General features: G+C 36.3%; 1 protein-coding gene across 1 annotated transcript; it reads left to right on the forward strand.

Moving 5' to 3' along the window:
- The first annotated feature begins 17906 nt into the window (after positions 1 to 17906).
- On the forward strand, positions 17907 to 21862 carry LOC138877917 (uncharacterized). The gene is made up of 10 exons (XM_070157561.1): positions 17907 to 18185; positions 18379 to 19110; positions 19235 to 19480; positions 19575 to 19652; positions 19726 to 19846; positions 19939 to 20596; positions 20707 to 20830; positions 21058 to 21199; positions 21314 to 21428; positions 21661 to 21862. Exons 1-10 carry the CDS (start codon positions 17907 to 17909, stop codon positions 21860 to 21862), a joined length of 2697 nt encoding a protein of 898 aa, XP_070013662.1.
- Positions 21863 to 22417: the final 555 nt, after the last annotated feature.

Below are 22417 nucleotides of genomic sequence, written 5' to 3' on the forward strand. Positions count from 1 at the left end.
GGAATAAGGGAAAGTTGAGCCCTAGGTACATCATACCTTTTGAGATTCTTGAGAGAGTGGGAGAGGTGGCCTACAAGTTTGTATTGCCACCTAGTCTATCTGCAGTTCATCCGGCTTTCCATGTTTTCATGCTCCGAAATTATCATGGTGATCCGTCTCATGTTTTAGAATTTAGCTCAGTCCAATTGGACAAGGATGTGTCTTATGTTGAGAAGCTGGTGGCCTTCTTGGACAGACAGGTTCGAAAGTTGGGGTCAAAGAGCATTGCTTAGGAAAAGGTTCAGTGGAGAGGTCAACCAGTCGAGGAGGCGACTTGGGAGACCGAGCATGATATGCGTAGCCGTTATCCTCATCTTTTCATCACTTCAGGGATATATCTATACTCGTTCGAGGACGAATGTTTGTTTTAAGAGGGGGAAGATGTAATGACCCCGCCAGTCATTTTGAGTATTTTAGCCTCATTCCCCTACTTGTTGCTTCCATTATATTATATTGTGATTATGTGACTTTCCGGGGTGGTTGGTTTGGTTTCGGGTGAGTTTCAGAGTAAAATGGGACACTTAGTCCCAAAGTTGGAAGCTTAAGCTGAAAGAGTTGATCGGAGCTTGATTTTTGTGTAGACGAATCTTGAATGGAGTTTTGACGGTTCTGCTAACGTCGTATGGTAATTTTTAACTTAGGAGCGTGTCCGGATATTGATTTGGAGGTCCGTAGGTCGTTCGGCTTGAATTGGCGAAAGTTAGAAAATAGAAGGTTTGTAAGGTTGAGATGTTTGATCGGGAGTTGACTTTATTTATACCGGGGTCAGATTCCAATTTTGGAGTTGTATTAGGTCTGTTGTGTCATTGAATTGTGTGTAAAATTTAAGGTCAATCGGGGTTGGTTTGGTATGAATCAGCATTAGTTTTGGAAGTTTCATGGTTTCCATAGGGTAGAATTGGGTACGATTTGTAGAATCGATGTTGTTTGATGTGATTTTAGGCCTCAAGTAGATCCATTATGTATTTTTAGAACTTGTTGGTATATTCAGACGGGGGCCTCGGGTGTGAATCGGATTCAAATCGGGATCATTTTTGGACTTGTTGATTGTTGAAGATTGTTGAAGTCTGGTGTCATCGCACCTGCGGTGAGATTGGCCACAGGTGCAAAAGGGCTATCGCAGAAGCAAATTTTGAGTGGGTTGGGAAGGACAACTAATGCGGTTAAGCTTCCACAGAAGCAAGCCATTATCCGCAAAAGCGTTACCGAAAAAGCGTGTTTTGTCCGCAGAAGCGGATGGTGCTGGGCTTAAGTGAAAGCCGCACCTGCAATGTATTTTCCGCAGAAGCGGCTATAGGTCCGTAGAAGCAAAATCACTGGACAGAAAAGGGGCAGATTGAGGGTTTTATTTCATTATCCACATTCTGACTTAGAGAGCTCGTTTTGGGAGATTTTGAGAGAGATTTTCAAGGACTTGATCAGGGTAAGTGATTCTAACTCGAATTTGGCTATAATATATAAATCCATTGTTTTTATCATTTAGTTTGTATTTTAAGTTGGAAAAATTGGGGAAATTTTTAAAAACTTGATAGACTATATTTTGAGTATTTCAAGGTCGGATTGAGGTCGAATTTGAGTAATTTTAGTATGGTTGGACTCATTATTTAATGGGTATTCGGATTTTGTAAGATTGGTCAGGTTCCGAGATGCAAACACATGATTGACTTTTTGAGTTGACTTTTGATTTTCTTTAAAGATTGCAATTTTATTATCTGGAATAGTTTCCTATGATTTGTATTTATGGTATAAAATTATTTTGGCTATATTTGAACCATTCAGAGTTGGATATAGTGGATTGAGTTAGCGGTTTAAGGTAAGTATCTTGCCTAACTTTGTGAAGGGAAATCTGCCCTTAGGATTGGTAATGTTTTGTGTTAATTGTGGTATGTGAAAGTTGTGTACACAAGGTGATGAGTGGGTACACAGGCTATATGTGGCAATTAACCGGTTTAAACTATGTAGATTCTTTTCATGCATTTAATCTCATTGTTATAACATTTTATATTCATCATCATTAATCTATACTTACATGCCTTACTTTATATTGTTAATACTTGTCTCATCTCTTACTTGTTATTTGCCCTTACATGCTTAGTTGAAGTTATTGTTTCCTTATTGCCTTGTTAAATATTTAATTGTTGAGTTACCTTACTTGAAGATGTTATTTATTGGAATATCCTGTTGTTGAGTTTCGGTGTTGTAGTTGTAAAAGTCGTGATCATATTGAGACAAGTTGTAAATTATTGAAATACCATCCTTGTTGAGCTATTCACTTTCCGTTGCTATTGTTGAGATTTTTTTACACATTGTGGTTGAGACATGGGCTATTATTGTGGAAATATTATTATTGTTCTTTTTTTTGACAAGTTGTAGTATTTGGGCACTTGTGGTACGAGTTGTGATATAGATACGCATGCAGTGATATAAGGATAGGGGTTAATACGCATGCGGTGAAATAAGGTGGGTTTGATACGCGTGTTGCTAGTAGGGAAACTACTTGAAGCCACGCGGTGTGATAAGATGGGCTAAAATGTGGGTAGCTATTTCCAAAAAATAATCTTTAAAACTAAATGTAAGGCTCCCGCAGTGGTATAAGGAATGATTGTGATTGTGATTGTGAAATGAGATACGTGGCGGTACCTCGAACGTGATTCTTGTTGTTATCTTTCATTTACATCACTAGTGTTTGTCTACAATCGTATACTTGGTGTTCTTATCATGTGTTCCTCCCTTTATGCCCTTAGTGCCTTAATTTCAATGTACCTTATCTTGTAGTATTTCTTCATAGTATCATTTTCTTGTTCCATTATTATATTGTACCATACCTGTTCAGTTTCTTTATTTATTCTAATAGGTGTGTTGACCAGACCTCGTTGCTACTCTATCGAGGTTAGGCTTACTATTTACTGGGTATTTATTATGGTATACTCATACTACGCTTCTGCACATCTTTTTGTGCAGATTCAGGTACTTCATACCAAGCTAGGCATATGTGAGTTGAGCTTTGGATCGGAGACTTCAAGGTACATCTATCGGGGTTCGCAAGCCTCGGAGTCAACCTCTATCTTGCATCTCTATTGCATACAATTATTTAGAAGGTGATGTTTTAGGGATGTTTAGTATACTCGCGTAGAGCTTATGAGTTAGTCTCACCAGATTTTTTTAGGAATTATTGTCAACTATGTTGTGGAATTCTTTTATGGTCACTTGTTGAGTTAGATTTGAAGTTCATTTATTATATTTGTTATTTCTTCATGTGCGTTAGGCTTATCTAGTCTTAGAGACTACGTTCCACCACGATATTCTATGGTGGGAGATTGGGGTCGTGACATTCTTGGTGTTACATTGTGAATTTCATGTGCTTGGTTGTTTTAGAATAGTTTCGTGTGTGTGTATGTATGTGTATATATATATATATATATATATATATATATATATCGGGTTGCACGCCTTAATGGTATTGATATTATATATGAGATCAGATTGCACGCCACAATGGTATTGATATTTTATATGGGATCGGGTTGCACAACGCAACGGAGAAGATGTATTATGGTTATTCTTGGTTGTTGGTTTTTGTTATCATGTAGTTATGTGAGACTACAAAGTGATGATATTATTAGGCCCTCTATCATTTATATTCTTGTTTCGTCTGTTATAAAAAAATTTGTTTCTCTATTTCGTATTACTTTTCCCGCTTATCCTTTGCACAAGTAAAATAATAAGTGTGTATTTTTTAACTTAAAACATCATCACTACTTAATCGAGGTTAGTCAAAATACTTATAGTGTACATGAGGTTTATTGTACTCATACTACACTTCTGCACCTTGCGTGCAGATGTAGGAGTTGCATAGCTGCGGAAGACGTACCAGTGCTCCAGATTCAAGCCACCTCTTGTTCATGGTAATTTAGGATTTAAATTATGTTTATGTAAACTTCAAATATATATCGTATTTATTCTTCATATCGGTTTTATAAATCTAAATCATTGTGGCCCATGACTTGTACTACCAGTCCTTGGGAATTTTTATAGAATTCGATTATTTTATTCTTGTTGTTACCGATCTTTTACTTAAGTTATCTTATTCTATGTTAGGCTTACCTAGCAATGGGGTTATGTACCATCACGACTAGATGGGGTTTGGATCGTGACAGAAAGTTCCTATCCAATATGGCTACATTAATCCACGTCTCAGAGTTGTATGTCCCATATGGTACTAATGCATTGTACCATTCAATAACATCTTCCCTTACCAACTTCACCTTTGGACGTCGCTTCATAGGTTTCATACCGGGGCCTTCTTCCACTTATTTCCATTTGTCCTGTTTACTATATGTGGCCTCACCTCGCTTATGTTTTTTAGGAGGGGGCGCAGTATTAGAAGACTTTCCTGAAGCATCACGAGCCATTGCAACACTGCAAGATCAATCAAAAAGCACGTTAGAAACTATCAAAAATTCAAACAAGGGAAAAGTGAAGGTCGAACATAACCCACACTTAAAAGCAAAGGCCATAAGAAAGTAAGCACGGGCGTTTTCACACATCATCCTCTCACAGGATGTTTATGTTAAGTGCATTGGGTACTCAAGAATTCCATATACCAAACACACACATGTCGCATGTAGCGCAAGATTGAATAATTCAATTAATGCACTTGATCATAGTGGGGCCATGGAAAATCAATCGAGAGAAGCTTGGCCCCTAACTACTTGTAAACGACTAACGTAAAACTAAACTGTCACGCCCCGACCTCGGGAGCGTGATCGGCGCTCAACCGAGATATCCCGATCAAGCAAGCCTATACAATGCCTTCTACCCGAACTTACCCATGAATAACACAAAGATATATTTCCTAAATTAAACAATGAGAGGTTCATGTGAACAACACTAGTCTATTGCCATTAGTCACGTCATTTATAAGTCTCTAAAATATTACATTACACATTTATAGTCTAGAAGTGAAAACATGTGATACAATTACAATATCTTTTAGTTTGACTTTCCCAATACCGATATGCAATCCACACTATATTTACGGAGCCTCCACTAGATACAAAAGAGTATTATGATAGTGCCGGCAACAAGGCCTCAGCTATACCTCAAAACATACTACACAAGGAACAAAATATGCACGACCCCGGAATGAAGTGGGGCGCACCAAATCTGCTGGGAAGAGAGTGTACCACTATCACTAATCAATGCTGCCTGGTGTGGAACCACCTGCATCCATTAAAGATGTAGCGCCCCCAGCAAAAGGGACGTTAGTACATATGAAATAGGACTAGTATGAATGACTAAACACCCTCTCAATAGAATGAGTAATAATACAAGGAAGAACAATCATATAATCAATGGGAGCCTTAAAAAATACCAAAACATCAAGATAGAAGCAAGACAAATTTTCAAGTAAATTTCCATATTTTAGTTTGGGAGATCTTTAGGACCGTGTCTTTAGCACGGAGTCCGATCACGGGCCGATTGGCTAGGTCATATCACCAAAGACATCCAACCACAATCACAATCACAATCTCAATCATTATCTCAAGAACAATCACCACCATGTATGCGCGTGGAGTTCGATCTCGATCCGATCGGCTAGGCCGTCTCACCACAATGCTATGCGGATCGACATCATCCTTCGTTAGCAATCATCTCATCCCAATTAAGGGGAATATTCTCATCACATCAATCTCATCCCAAATAAGAGAATAATCCCACTCCACTCCTATACTGGCACATGTAGTTTCGGGGTTAAATTATTTTAGCCTACCCTTCCTTGGTGACTAACGATACTCCCAAATATTTATTATATAAAGGGCTTTCAGCTCATTTTATAGTCTTTTACCTATCTTTTCATTTTATTTGGCACCTGTGTCCACAAACGTAATATCATTCTTGGCACGTCGGTCGTATTTCATATTTCATGTTCGCCCCTTTTTCTTTCAAGGATCATTAACAACAAAACATCTTTAATGACAACTTTTATTACACGTATGAGCAAATAAGAATCTTAGGCACATTGAGATTTCTTCCACATTTTGGCATAAAATCTAGCAATCGAGACATGATTGAATTCATAATATTTCAACACATGATCATGTTCGAATACAAACTCGGAGGACAACACAATATGATAAGGGCATTCGGAATACATTTTGAACATATAGCTTTCGACACAGAGTTTATTTGCAATAGTCAAATCTATAATAAATAACTCAGTACATGAGAAGTAAGTAATTGACCCATCATTCTTGAGACTTATGCGAATACCGTGGGATTCGATTTTAAGAGATAAGTTTAGTCAACACATCTTGTTTGAGCTTTTCTTATGTTACTACAACGTCCCAACACTTCTAGCAATCAATCTATAGGAAGATAGCAAAAATCGAACAAAAATTAGTAGGATTCTCATGGTATAACTCGGGAATTTTGTCAAATACCTACTATGCAAAATAGACTACAAAGCTCTACAATGGTAATCCCTTCCTTCCTCAATCAATTTTAACAAGATACTATCTAAAATAGTTCAAAAATGCCACATACTATCACCTAATGTCACATGCATGGCTTATTTCCCACCCCACAACATACTTAAGCCCATAACCTCTTGCATGGAAGTTTTAGGACAAGGTCTAGTGAATGATTCCCTTGAATCTTCAAGGTTGGGGCAGGGATTGATGATTAATGCACTTGGAGATCTCTCCTCTCTCTCTATATCACTCCCCTCTCTCTAAAATATGTGTTTAATCCAGCCAAAATAACCCCAAGGTTGTTTTTATAAAAATAGGATCTGGTAAAAATTTTCAAAACTTAAATTCTATGATGTCGGGTCTGCAGTCACAGACCTGAGCACAAAATATGTTTGTGGCTTGCAAAGGGGACCATAGATAGGGTCCCAAAAATTGGGCAGGACTGGACAGGTCTGCAACAGATCTGCGGTCCGCAAATCAGTTCTACGGTCGCATAATGGACCGCAGAACCTCCTTTCAAAGGTTTCTCATACTGGTTCTGCGAAGGAATGTGCGGCCCGCAAAATGGTTATGCAGCCGCATAATGGACCGCATAATGGTCCTAAAAATTAGCTCAAGTCATGCTTCACTCTACGGCCGATCTGCGACCCACAATGTGGTACTGCGGTTGCATAGTGGACCCCAAAAGTTCCATGGTCTATAAAATGATTCCTTCAACTCCCCGACATACTATACAACCCACAAAGTCCGTACCGCAGTCAATCACATTTCCCTACCTCGGTGCCATAAAACCCCAGGCTTTTGGTGAAATTTTATGGGGCTTTACATAAGCTACCCTAAAATACTACATAAAGTCGACATACAATGTATATGACAATCATAGGCAGACAGGCTTACATGTGCAGCCCTCGTACACAATATTCGCACGACACTCGTGCAACAGTCGATAACGGCATGACACTCAAGGCATCAAAAATATTGGGGATTGTTAAACCACCCCTAAAATACCCCACACTTAACCCTAACCATCATACACAAACGCACGACTACTCAAACTTCACCGACGAGCAAATTGTTCTCTCATGTATTTTATCAAACAGTTGGTGAGCATAAGGTTTGTTCAATATTTTCAACCACGAGTTATAAAGATTACCCTCCCAAATTGAATGAGATGGCCACAATTATAATTTACCACCTCGTATATGTCAGCCAAAGCCACCACAATCCATTAAATACGACACACTAACCCTTCCTCGACTAGTGTTCTTTAGGTTTTGACACTAAGGGGATTTGGGGATGGGGGAAATCACATTAGGGGTGGTAGGGAATGGGTAGCATTGCGAGACTAGAGTAAAGGAGAAAGAAAAACAAAAGGAAAAAGAAAGAAAACCACTTACCTGGTATGGCAAAGAGAACAGGATGAAAAGCAGTGCGAGAGAGAGATACGAGAGAAAAAGAGATAATTGAGCGAGAGAGGGAGAAGGGTTATGGCTTAGGTTTTTAGTTTTTAAAATTATTAGTTGGGTCGGGTTGGGTAAATGGGTAAGGAAGATGGGTGATTTTGTGAGATAAAACATCTATTTGCGTCGGGAATCAACGGGTCAACATGTCAAGGGGTTTTTAAAAAATAATTCCTGAGGGGTGAGCGCTGCCTCTATACCACAACCAGAGCCTCCAGCGCCAGGTGTAGCGCGCATGTTGGCTTGGACGCTGGGCTGTTGGGCTGCATTTTGGAACTTATTTTATATGTCATGTTACATATCGTTCCAACAAAAATTTTACGCATCCATTTCACATGCTCATTCCAACTTTTACCTGTAATTTTATGATATAACAACTACAAATAAAACTAAATACTATTCTACATTTTAACTAAAGAAGAAAAATAACTCTACAAAAGCGATAAACATTGAGTTGCCTACCAACAAGAGCCTGACTTAACATCGCGGCACAAAGTAGAGGTCTCATCTACTCATCGGCGAGTATCACTTTGGCCGTCTGACAATCAATTACACATCCCTAATAATGTTTGACCCTTTTCCCATTCACTATAAAAAGTTCTTTCACCACTTAAAGCACAGAATTCAATTGCACCATATGGGGTGACCTTCACCGCCTCAAATGAACCTGACCACCTTGATTTCAACTTTCCAGGAAAAAACTTGAGTCTGGAATTAACCAATAGTCCCTTTTGGCCTGGTTCGAAGTGGCGGGATTGGACGCGCCTATTGTGTCTGACTCGCATAATATATGAAGTGAAATATCTTGTTCTTTCTTTGGTCAAACATCTCGCCAATGGCAAAGTCGATTGCATCACATATAAGTTCATACGTCAAGGACCAGTCTATGCTACAATGATTGGTGCGACCACCAACCTCTTCTTCAGCTCATCAAACAGGCCTCCTCAAATTTGAACACCACGTCCTTTTTGTGCAACCTACACATGGGAGTAGCAATTTTAGAGAAGTCTTTAATAAAGCATCTATAAAAATCTACGTGTACCAAAAAACTCCGAACAACCTTTAGAGATATGGGTGGTGGAAATTTTGCAACTTCCCCCATCTTAGCCTTGTCAACTTTAATTCTACTTCTTGAAACTCTATGCCCCAGAACAATACCCTTTTGCATTGTAAAATGGCACTTTTTTCAATTTAGTACTAAGTTCGTTTCTTCAAATCGTGCTAGCACCTTAGCTAAATCTTCAAGCAATTATCATAAGATGACCCAAAGACTAAAAAGTAATCCATGAAGACTTCTACATACTTTTCTACAATAATAGTGAAAATGGCCATCATGCACCTCTGAAAAGTGATTGGTGCATTGCAGAGTTTGAATGACATTCGCTTGAAAGCAAAGGTACCATAAGGGCAAGTGAATGCAGTTTTTTCTTGATCCTGTAGGCTATGACAATATGATTGTACCCGAATATCCATCAAGGAAGAAATAGTACTCATGTCCAACTAGATTTTCCAACATTTGATCAATAAGTAGGATGGGAAAGTGATAAGTGCGTGTAGCCTTGTTGAGCTTCCTAAAATCAATACAGACTCTCCACCCCATCACAGTGCTAGTTGGAATCAATTCATTTTCTTTCATTTTCCATAATAGTCATCCCATTTTTTTAGGCATACAATGTACCAGACTCACCTAATTACTGTCCGAAATAGGAAATATGATACCGACATCAAGTCTCTTGGTAATTTATTTCTTTACGTCCTCCTTCATAATGGGGTTTATCTTTTTTTTATTCTACACTTGGACAGTACCCGTCTTCTAAAAAACTTTTATGCATACAAAACAATAGACTGACTCACTTGATATCTGATATGGTCTACCTAATGGCTCTCTTATGCTCACAAAGCACTCATAATAACCTTTCTTATTGCAAAATTAATAAACTAGATGAGATTATGACTAGCAATATTCACCATTCCCCAAATAAGCATATCGTAAGTGTGTTGTAAGAGGCTTAAGTTCCAATTTCGGGGCTTCTTCAATGGATGGTTTAAGAGGATCCAATGTGAATGTTTGATCTAACTCCTCAAATCTTTTAAGCCCGTGAACATATTTGCATGACATATTAAAAACTTGCTCAATTTTTTCAACCAACTCATCCTCACTTTCCTCCTCATCCCCAACAACACCCGTTCAAAAGGGTCTGCAAGGTCATATGGCATCATAGTGGTCACATTGTTCTCCACAAACATAAATCATGGCCAAATCTTCATATTGGGTTGGCAACTTGAGTGCTTTATAAATATTGAAAATCTCTACTCGATCGTTCACTTTCATTGTCATCTACCTTTCATAAACATCAATTATAGCTCTGTCTGTGGCTAGGAACGATCGCCCCAAAATAAATAGGATTTTTGATCAAGCTCATAGTCTAAGATAGTAAAATTAGTAGGACATATGAAAGACCCCACTTGCACTAACACATCTTTTATCACCCTTTCTAGGTAGCTAGAGATCGAGTCTGTCGATTATAATATCATTGTGGCGGGTCAAGGATCACCCAATCCCAATTGTCTAAACCAGATAGCGACATCAAATTGATGCTCGCTCCAAGATCATACAAAGCTCGTTCGACTACATGTTTACCAATCGAGATCTGAATAATGAAACCCCTAGATCCTTCAACTTCTGAGGTATCTCTCTTTAGATTATCGCACTACATTCTTCTGTGAGTGCCACATTTTCTAACTCAAACAACCTCCTTTTGTTTGCCACAATGTCATTGATTTATTTTGCATATTTCGACACTTCATACAAGATATCTACCAAAGGGATATTAATTTGTACTTTCTTTAGAATATCCAGGAATTTCTTGTATGAAGCATTGTCCTTCACTTTTTACAATCTTTGCGGAAAAGGAGGTGGTGGCTTAGCTACTATCGGTGATCGTTGCCTCTTCACAATCTCTTTCGCCAGCCCTTTATCAACATTTGCATTCAGTGTCGCATCTTCTACATTAATATGTTTTTCAACAAAAGAGATTTATTTTCTCTTCTTAGAGGGCACTTCCACCAGGTCCTTCCATTCCTCAATGTCATAGCATTAACATGGTCCTTAGGGTTTATTTTGGTATCACTTGAAAGAGCCCCAGCTGGTTAGGTATCTTGGGCACATGTAAGTTTCTAGATTCCGAATACTATTGCTTGATTCTAATTATCAACTATTATTTTCTTTAGTATCTCTTCAATGTTACCCATTGAATTGGTGGGTTGATTAACCTATGATGATTGAAATTTCTATTGTTGAGCTTGTGGTTTGTACTGATTTTGAGCACCTTGATTTTCACCCCATAAAATATTTGGGCAGTTCCTCCAATTCAAATTGTAGGTGTTGCCATACAGATTTACATGGCCTCTATTTGCATCACCCACAAAAACATACCGACTCTGAATTTATTGGGCATAAATTGTTGGTGCGTCCTTCTCCACAGACTTTACAAAATGACTGCACTTGCCGCACTGGTTGGACTTGCTATTTATTCGGAACCACAACCATTTTATTGAACCGGTTTGCCAATGAAGCTATTTAAGCCAACGATGTAGAAACATCATCCAACTCAAGAACTCCAGCGGCCTTGTGAACTGTTTATCTCTCTGTTTCTCCTTGACAATCAAGATTACTCCTAGAGAATTTGTTCAAGAGTGCATAGATCTCATCCTAAGAACTTATGAGCTAGATTATTCTATGATGTAATAGAGTTAACCGATTCTACCTTTAACAATCTTTTATCTTCCCCAATAGAGAAAGGAAATAATGTGAGTCTCATATAGTCTGGTGTGATTCCATTTGTGATGTAAGTATTACTAATCTCCAAAAAGTTCATGATATATTATTGTAGATCCTCATGTGGTAAACCCATGAATTGCCCATTTGCGTGTAGCATCTGGATCATGCTCTGTTTAAGATAAAAATGCATATGATTTTGGGCTTCACGATACTAGAGGTGACATTAGCTATGCTGGACATCGGCATCTTCTTCACCGCTAATAGTTACGTGCCTGCCATCTCAAAAGGTAGTTGAAAGAGTGGCGGAATATTATTTCCGTCCCCTTACTTCTCTCAACCTTCCGTGGAATATTCTCTTAGGTTCTAAATCAAATCCTTGAATTATATCTTGACTCCTAAGTCGTTGTATTCAAGCAAAGTTCTTGATATTGGTGCAACCAGACAAAGAAAAGTTAGACCTAACAAAATAAACAGTAAAAGCTAAATCTAGCAAAACAGTTAGATATTTAAAATCTCCCGTAACGATGCCAAAAATTTGTTTCTCGAAGACACACATGCAAGTATATGCGATCGATAATTAATAAAGAGTGAGTAGATATCGTTCTCATAAGTACTTGTGATTAACTATCAACTAAATTAAACTAAAATAATTTATCTATTCAAGCGATTTTCTAAAGTGTGACTATTCAACTAAAGCTAATCTAGAGCAGTAAATTAAGAAACTAAAGAAAACAAGTCGGCAAGCTTAGAGTCTATTTTAACGAGAGAAAATATTCCAGAGCTATGGGCCAGCTAACAATTCCGTTGAGTCTTTTACTTAAATTGTCTAATTAATTTATATGGTTTATTGATTGAAATGGTTAATATTACTCGTACAATTCGATCAAAGTACTACTCACCTATTCAAGCCAACATAATGCCTATATTTCTAAAAAAAATAGGATTAACAAGAACACACTAATAATTTCTATATAGTGACCAAGCAAAGTATTTAGGTATAATTCTATCCTAATCACAAATCCATTCCTGTGGTTCAGGTTCAATATCTTGCTTTACTCAATCTTATTTACAATCTAGAATTTTCTCTTTCAATCGTAGATTCATAGATGTATTCAATTGGTGATAAAGTAATCAAATAATTAAGCACAAGACTGAATAAATAAACTAATATAATAAAAGAATAAAAATAATTTAAGCTTCAAACTACAATGCTAATATAGCACTCATAACTCTAGAACTAATAAACTATTATATTAAAGGAAGAAGATAAGAAAAACTAGTTGAAAGCTTGATCCAACGTGCTCCCGATGTGAATTCTCCTTCAAAGTGACATCTTCTCTCTAAATTAGATTTAGAATCCATTTTATACGACTTGGGATCGCGTAGGGTCCAAAAAACCAAATCTGGAATGAAATAGGAGAACTTATGAGCTTAGCATCCACGGCAGCGCGTCGCGCCAGCCCTGCGCTGGCCCACCTTCTCCAAAAAATCGCGTCTGACTCTAGCGCCACAGGTAGAGCCTAGCGCTGGACTTGCCTTTTGCCCTTTTCCATCTTCTTTTGCACAATCTCTTGCCTTTTCGTTCCACTTCGCTCCCGGTTAATTCTTACACATAACAATACCAAAATTTAGTTTAATTCATCACAATATACATGAAAATACATAAAATTCGAGTAAAATATGAGAAGACATGCATATAAATACATATACTTTTTAGCCGAGTATCAACACTCATCAAAGATAATAGGGAGAATGACAGAATTAGAATACTTCAGTGTCATTGTTGATTTTTTTTATCACGGTAAAAAGAATTTGGGAAAAATCTTCTATGCCAAAATTCTAAAGGTCGGTCGGCAGGGTATTTCTCAATCGTCAGAATTTTATAGCACGCTGACATCATTATAAAGCACGCAACAGTTGTGGTGATCATCAGGATTTTGCCACAAGTTCTGACGGATCACCAAAAATTTTCAGCATTGTGACTGAAAATTTTGGTGATCCATAATTTATGGTGCTTCCAAATTCTAGCGGGTGCTCAAAATCTTGGTGAGCGTGTTTTAAAATTCTTACACGAGCTATTTTTCCAAACTTTTTCTTAAAGAGGTCAAATAAACGATAATTTAAAAAGGGTTCATCTAGCGTAATTTTTAAAAGATCATATTGAGTTATACGGCATTTTGTTTAAATCAGTTAGAGCATGGCTGTGATATTTTATAGAAGGATTGACTTAAATAGGCGTTCATCTAACTGCTTAAATTAAAAATAGCTGATATATATTCGATTAAAAAATACGAATAACAAAATTTGATTAGCTATTTGTATAAAGATCCCTATTCTATATATGACCCACAAGGAAATAGGCCGCTGCACCTCCCGTAGCAACTGAAATGACATACACAGAACAGGAACTTGGCCCAACATGTTTCCTTAAGGTTACGTAGATAGAAGTTTTGGTGTTTCTTAATAGGATTTTGATGGTTTAAATTTTAGGCAATTTTAGTTTTGGAAAAAAAAATAGATATGTGTTGGAGAATGATGCAGACTTTTGTCGATACCAGGACTGGTCAATCCGACAAAGAACATGCACGTGGGGCAATCGCACGTGTGCATACATTCTACAAGAATTTTATTTCCTATCTTCTTAAGTTTTGTTCTAGATATCAATCTAGTGTTGAATAAGAAAATGAAACAAGATTGAACCCCACATTACGTATATGTAGATTGTATTTAATCAGATGCCAGTTGCCCTTTCATTTTCCATAATTAATTTATTCACCATTTGGTATGTACGAATGTTATATTCTAAAAAAAAGTCCATCCAACAGTTAAGATATCATATAAATTATATTATTACTGAGTTTAAATCTCTAATATCTTCTGGTCACTGTAAACCGGTTAGAGTTCTCATATTTCCCCTATTAACCACTGTGTAAAGAAATCAACAATACACACGCTTTAACAAAACAAGTATTTATTAAATGACTACGACAACAACATCAACCCAGTAATTCTTATTAGTGGGGTCTGAGGAGGATAGAGTGTACGCAGATTTTACCCCTACTTCGGGGATAGAGAAGTTGTTTCCGGGAGACCTTCAGCTCAGAGATAAAAGATCTGTAACAATAACAGAAATCATACAAATAGTATCAACACCGTAAGAGACAACAAATAAGTGGAAGAACAATAAGTATGCTAATAATAAAATTGAAAAAAAAAATTGGAAATAAAAATCGTGTGATGAACAAAAACCGCTAGCAGACCTAGACAAAATACTATCAGACTAGCTGGAAAAACGTTCAACCACCCCCTAACTTATAACCTTAATGCTCAACCTCCACACCTTTCTATGATTTATTAAATGACTGAAGTTGAATAATTCCAAATATGTCAGTTACGTAAGTATATGTTAAATAAACCGCGTAAAGTGCAGCTCGTGAATAATCTTCAAAGAGTAGAGAAGACTAAGTTTTGAAATATATAGAAGTTTTGACGGGTCACCGACAAGAAAAAAGAATTGTTAGGGAAAATTGAGAGTGCCGAATGATTAAGAGACAAAATTAGGAAACTTCATTTTCAAAAAATAGTTCATTAAATATCATGTCAAATTCACTAATATTATGTTTTACGTTAAGATGTAGTTTGAACAGCAGGCAGTTATTCAAAGTCCAAACCTTAATATAGGGATTTTTCTAAAATTAATGATTTGCGTAATTTAAGCTTATACAAACCAAGGGATAGTCAGCAGTATTAGTCATTTCAACATTAGGGTAAAGAGCTGAGATGATGAAAGGTGGTGTTTTTATTCATTTATTTATCTACTCCTATTTATTTATTTATTTATTTATTTGTTTTTATGTTCATGAATTAGACTAGACTGGTATAAGAAGCTAGAGGTGATTAATAAAGTACAGGTGGATATGACAATCTACAACTAATGCACATGCAAGTAATATTAATATTGTTGGACTGTTTTGCATTACGTAATAACAATATTTATATTCTAGGTTGATGGCTTCTATTTCACTTTAACGGGCGCCAATAAAATCTGGTCGAGCCTACGTCATACTTTGTGACAATGAGAACCTGTCTTCAAAGATATTGTACAATGTATTTTGATATTTGTACCTTAAGACTGAAGCTACTCAACTTTTTTTTTTCTTTTTTCTTCTTCTTTTAAATATAGTTATATATCAACTATGAAGAGAATCCAACTGGACTGCAATATTCCAAGAGTCACCATTAGACTTCAAATTATAACCTCTTGACACTCAACTCATGTTTTCAGAGTACAAACTACTAGAACTTAGTCAATACATGCATAAGTTACTATACTTATTTTAAGATCACAAAGATCTTAATTAAAAATTAAATATTTTTTAGAAAAAATTGTGTGGCGTGATAAGTATTCCTTCATTCATAACTGAGGTTTGGGATTTGAACACTAGGTATGAAGTGGCCTTTGTTAAAAAGCGCTTCACCCCTAAATGGAGGATTTTTTGACGTGAAACCTGAGGTTTTGGACTTGAGCACTGGGTTAAAGAGCGTTTTACTCCCAAATATAAGACTTTTGCGAATCAAGATTTAACCGAACCCCAATACCCATCCACCTGCCCCCAAATGCCGGCCCAAGGAATTAAACTAATATAGTAAATTTTTCTTATTTTCCTACTGTATTACACGCGTGACCACTCTGTTTCAAGCACGTATCATAAGAGAAGGCACAGAAAAGCAAAGATATAAAGAAAAAAAGAAAAAAGTAGATCAACTTTAGTTGACCTCCAAACATGAAACAGAAAAGAGTGTCTAATGGGCCGGCAAAAAATTCTCCCATTTTTTGGATTATTCCATTTCAATGGCCCCTGCTGGTTTTGTTATGAAATCCAATTTTTAATATATCTAATGTCCATCCACACGAATGGATATGCATTATTATAGCACTACCAACAAAGTTGTTTAGAATATTTTGTAGATTGACAGATCCACGCTTTTGTTAATGCTTTGTACTTTCTGGTACAAATATTAAAGCAGAAACGGGCCACATCTTAGTGTTGCCCCAAGTTAGGATACACGGAAGTCCATTCTGGCCTCGGCCCAATGCACCTCAAGCAATGAATCAAACACTCTGTTATGAATATATCATTTTATAATGTACTGTTTAACTGGGAGAGACTATATCATTTTGTTAAGAATATGTGTGCTTTCAACGTTCCGGGAAGGGAACTTGAGTGCTTTATATATATTGAATTTATCATAAAATAAAATAATTAGCACCGAAAATTCAATATAACGTACAAATTCTAGAGCATACCCCACAAATCTATTAAATATTTAAAAAGTAAAAGAAAATGAAAAACTAGTCTGTAAATTCACGTGAGAGCGAATAACACTTAAGAAGGGAAAGAAGATCAGACCAGGAGCGGCTAAAATGGAGGGGCTACTCCAAATATATATCCCTCTTATGGGCCAATAGTAAATGGCAGAATGGTAAAGAAAATAATATAATAATCCCAACATACCAAATTTGTTAAATATACGAGGTTTTTATGATTCGCGAAACAATGAATTTAATAATATAATACAATAAAGGGAAATTATCAGCTATGTCACTTTACAAACTTTCCTAACAAAAAATAGCCCAAAACAAAATATCTACTAAAAAAGGCCCAAATATCATTTTTGGCCCAAATAATTTCAATAATGTCAGTTTTTGTATTCGTTATTTTTCGTATACAACACCGAGTTTTCTCTCTCGCTTTCTCTCTCTTTAGCAATTTTTTCCTAAATTCAACCAAAAATGTTGAAATTGACGACAAAACAAGATACATTTTCGGTTATTTTCGTCTGATTCCAGGTAATTTGGAGTCGAAAACCTCCTATTTTGTATATTTTTCTGATTGAATGTGTTTTTGTAGAATTGATGTTGCTTTTCTTTAGGATTTTGCGACTAATTTTGTAAGTTTTGATCAAGTTTTTATATTAATTTCTGTAACCTTTTGTTCGTATATTTTTTTTAAAAAATTTTTTGTCATTGAACCTAGTTTCAATTGTGAAACAGAGCAATATGAGAAGACAAACTCGTTCGATGAGTTTATCACCTTATTCAAAGTCAGTTTCAATTGAGAAATCGAGCACCATGAGAAGAAAAACTATTCGATGAGTTTATCTCCTCATTTAACCCCGGTTATAGTTGAGAAATCAATTGATGAACAAAATATGCGAAGACAAAATCGTTCCGACAGTGTTAAAGTGTTAGAATCTCCAAAGGATATTGTTGGACAATCTGAGAAAAAGAAGAGCAAGAGGGTTATAATGGATGCTGATCAAGGTAAGAGAAAGCGTGTCGTGGAGGACGAAGTGAATTTGAGTGTCAAACCAAAAAAAAATAAGGTTCAGAAGGCAGAAAAAGTTAAAATTCCTGACAAAGTTTGTAAGGTATATACAATTTCAGTTATAATTTTTTCTAATGTTGACTCTTCTTTTAAAATTTGGATTTAGTTTGTATTTGTTTGTTTTTAATTCGTGTCATGTATTTGTAGCCTCGGAAGCTCTGTATTCCAGTTGGTGAGTTGTTCCTGTTACTCATTGGTTATCATACACTAATGTGGACATTATATCGGTTTTATAGTCAAAGTTGACTGATGTCCAGCTTCGAATGTTTAGGGAAAGTTGTTTTGGCTATTTCCTTGATTTACCTCGAGTTGCTAATCAGGCACAACTTATTCGTTCTTTAATGTTTAGAGAGTTGGTTCAAGATAAGTGTGATCAATTTTATGTGAAATTAAATGACGAATGTGTTTTACGTTTTGGTCTTCGAGAATTTGGTATTGTAAGTGGTTTAAATTGTTGTGGTAATGAACATGTTGAGGGTAAATTCAGTGGACCTAATAGGTTGGTGGATACTTATTTTTCTTGTTTTGAAGTGGTGTCAAAGAAGTCACTTATTGATTGTTTTGAGAAGAAGAAATGGCAGTCTAATGAAGAAGCAGTTAAGATTGCAATCATTTATTTCATAAACACATTTCTAATATCCACTCAGTCTCAGAAGACATTTATAAGTAAACGTGATTTCCATCTTGTCGAGAGTGGTGAGTATGTGTCGTTTCCATGGGGTAAGATTGCGTTTCGAGCTTTAATGAAGTTGGTGAGGGACAGGTTGAGGGGAAAGTCTGAGTTTTATAGGATTGGTGGATTTCCTCTTGCACTACAGGTGTGGTTCTATGAATGTTGCACTGTAGTTGATCAAAAGTTTGTTGTTCGCATTGGAGATCATACACCACGCATATTAAATTGGGAAATGACAGACAGGCCAACGCGTGAGGACTTCTCTATTGGTTTCTTCAACAGTAGAGGGAATAAGGTACCATCTATTATATCTTGATGGGATATACATTTATAATACACTATAATTCATTGTGATACATCAAACATACAGTTCATCTTTGATACATCTAGGACTGAATCACTTTTGGTTACCTTTGTAGTTTAAAAATATTTCTCCGACAATTGAAGAACTAAGGAGATTTACTTTGCTTGTTGAAGTTACCAATGAGTATCATAAATATTTGACATCACGTAACATGGGAAAACTTCCTATTGATGATAGCGATGATTTTGTCGTGCCACCCCCGAAACAGATTAAGGAGCCTGTTCCACCAAAAAACGCGTCAAGTGTCCAACCTGTTGATTATGACCGTGAGTTGCAGAAGTTGAAAGCTGATGTGAAGCAAGTATGTATTGGTCTTTTTTATATATTTTTTTGAAAGTATTGTTCAAATTGTATATTCAAAGTCTATTATCTTTCTTATTTGTTTCATCTTGTAGCTTCATAAGCAGTTAAATTCCTTCATGGAATATGTTTCTGATAAATTCAAGGAGGTCTTTGAGTTGATAAATTCCAAGGTATGTGTTTCTTTTCCATTGTGCATTTCTTTTTATTTTTTAGTTAACTTACTGTATCCTTTTTTAAAAATAGCTTGGAACAAATGAAGTAAAATATGGTGCACATCCAGAGGAAGACACCAGTGGTCGTCAAGACAATAATGATTTTGTGAGCAATATAGAGTATGATGGCAATGAAGATGTTGAAATGGATGGTTTTCAGGTGTGTTTAGTTGTGCATTCTGCACTTTTCTCTTTTCTTTTCTTTGTTGTTTTTGATAATTCGATTCTTTTTAAAAAAAATAAGTCGGTGGAAGTGAAGGCAAAGATGTTCCACATTCTCAAAGAGATATTAGTGAGTATCATCGTAATAATATTATGCTTAGTGTAGCAGATCAGTTAGGTATCAATGTTATGGAAGGACCATCTGGTGTGAAAGTTGACATGTTTGTTGCTAAAGTAACTTTCACACCAGATGTAGCACATGCTGGCGGTATTGGTGAGATTGCAGATGCGGCGGCAGGGGAGACAGAGGAAGAATCTGAGAAACAAAAGGTTCCTGAATCCCGGACCGGTGTTGTTTGTGCTACTGCAAGTGTTGATGCGGCGGCAAGGGAGACGGAGGAAGAATCTGAGAAACAAAAAGTTCCTGAATCTCGGACTGGTACTGTTTGTGCGACTGCAAGTGTTGATGAGGCGGCAGGGGAGATGGTTCTGTACAATCCTAAATTACTTCCTGAAGTATCGCCGCAAATGGAAAAAAGAAAGAGATGTCCTACAAACGTCGTGCAGTCTCCGTTCATGTGTTTGATTCAGGTTCCAGTACTAGTATTGTTGCAGCGAAAGGAAAAAAAGCAAATTTATGCTATTAAGCATCTTTTTCAAAGCAAAATCGGAACTGGCGTTAACAGCTCTTTGTTGAATGTATTTGTTGCGTGGGTCAAAGAAGGGAAGTCCAGAAAAAAGTATGTTTCCAACTTCTGAGTTTTTTTCAGTTTTATATTTTAATATATTATCACTTATAGCATTATTTTATATCAAATCACTGTACTCTTTTGTGTATATATGTTACCAGGAATGAAATTTACCAGAAGCATGTTAGTGAACTCAATCCTGCTTATAATCTTGGTGTATTTCATGTTGAAGACAAAAATTGGTTTTACACTTTGGCATATAATGGTCAGCCCTTGGATGACTCGGTATGTAAGAATTTACTTTTGCAGTATTTTTTTTTAAAATTTTAGCCAATGTACACATCACTCAGTCCTCTTAAGTTAGAACAGATTATTAATTGCTATTTCCTGGCACAAGAGATAGCAGTGAGCATTCATTTTCCTTTGTTTTCTGTGATTTTGGTTTGAAAAATTATAGCTGCTTAAAGCTTACGAGCCTTTAGTGATTAGTTATTTGTTATATTTTGCTTCAGCACATTGATGTTTTGTTCTATTATCTGAGGAAGAAGGGGAAGTATGACAAAGACCTACCTGTAACATTCACCACCACAGATTGGTACTTCGACGAGAAACTTAATGAGTTGTGGCAGGTGTTTATTGATACAGATGGAGATAGTGATGTGTGCACTCCGAAACATATCATTGCAGAGTATATTTAGGGGTTTGTCTTGGATACTAATATTCCATGGCACACTGTCGAACATGTCTTAATGCCAATTAATGTTGCAGAACAATGGCATTGGATAATGGCTGTGATGTCCTTCAAGGATAGGTGCATTTATGTGTATGACTCTATGCGCGGTGAAGCTGCTCGTCAAGCCAAAGTTCATAAGACCATGGCCAAGTATTCTGTGTTGCTGCCTCATTTTTTCGTGCACACGCATTTCTATTTAAATAAAAAAGATATCAATTGGCGCACTGGTGTCTACAAATCAAAAGACTTGATTGCCCCCTTTGATGTAAAACTGGTTGAAGGATTGCCTCAACAAGCCGAAGCGTATGAATTTCTTTCAACACAATCTGTCTTGTTTTTAGATTCTGCAGTTTGATAGTTGTTGTTCTTTTTATTTTTGCAGTGATTGCGGTGTATTTGTGGCATCATTTGCTGAGTATTTCATTGAGGGCAAGACGCCTCCTAAAAAATTCAATGCCTATGCACACCGGCGCAGATTTGGTGCTCTCTTGTGGGATTATGCTAGAAAGAAGATGGAACTGAACGCGCAAAGTGATGATGAGATTATTGGTCGACAGAATAAGTCGTGGAAGCAGAAGAAGTAGTTACTTTTGTCATTGTTTAGGATGAACTCCATAATTTTGTTTTTGTATTGTGTTCTGTTATGTTGTCATTGTTGTAAGATGGATCAGATTTGTTTGTGTTTGAATTTTATGAATACTTTTAAGAATTGTATGGCAAATGAGATATTTGCTCTGTTATAAAGGTTTAATGAGTTTCAGTGCGATATTGGATTGTTGCAGTTTAGTTTATTTTGGTGTTTTCTCCCTTGATTTTGTGTTGTGAATTATAGATATGAAAAATATACGGTGTGAGCACGTGATTTTTGCCCTATATGAGAATTACTCCCAAAAAATTCAAAATAAAACAGTTTTTCTTTGTGTGCAATTTTTGAATTTTCGTGGCATTTTTGGATAATTATTTGTATTTTGTCTGTGCATGTTTATTTTTTAAATTAATAAAAAAATACAAAATATGTCGCATTTGCACTTAGGATTTAATTCCACAATTAGAAGTAATTAAGTTTGTTTTACAATAAAGAAAAAATCGTAAAAATAATGTACGTTGCATTTTTAGCATTTAATGTTCAAATTGTGTGA

Source organism: Nicotiana sylvestris, chromosome 9, assembly GCF_000393655.2.
Source record: "Nicotiana sylvestris chromosome 9, ASM39365v2, whole genome shotgun sequence".
Taxonomy (NCBI): domain Eukaryota; kingdom Viridiplantae; phylum Streptophyta; class Magnoliopsida; order Solanales; family Solanaceae; genus Nicotiana; species Nicotiana sylvestris.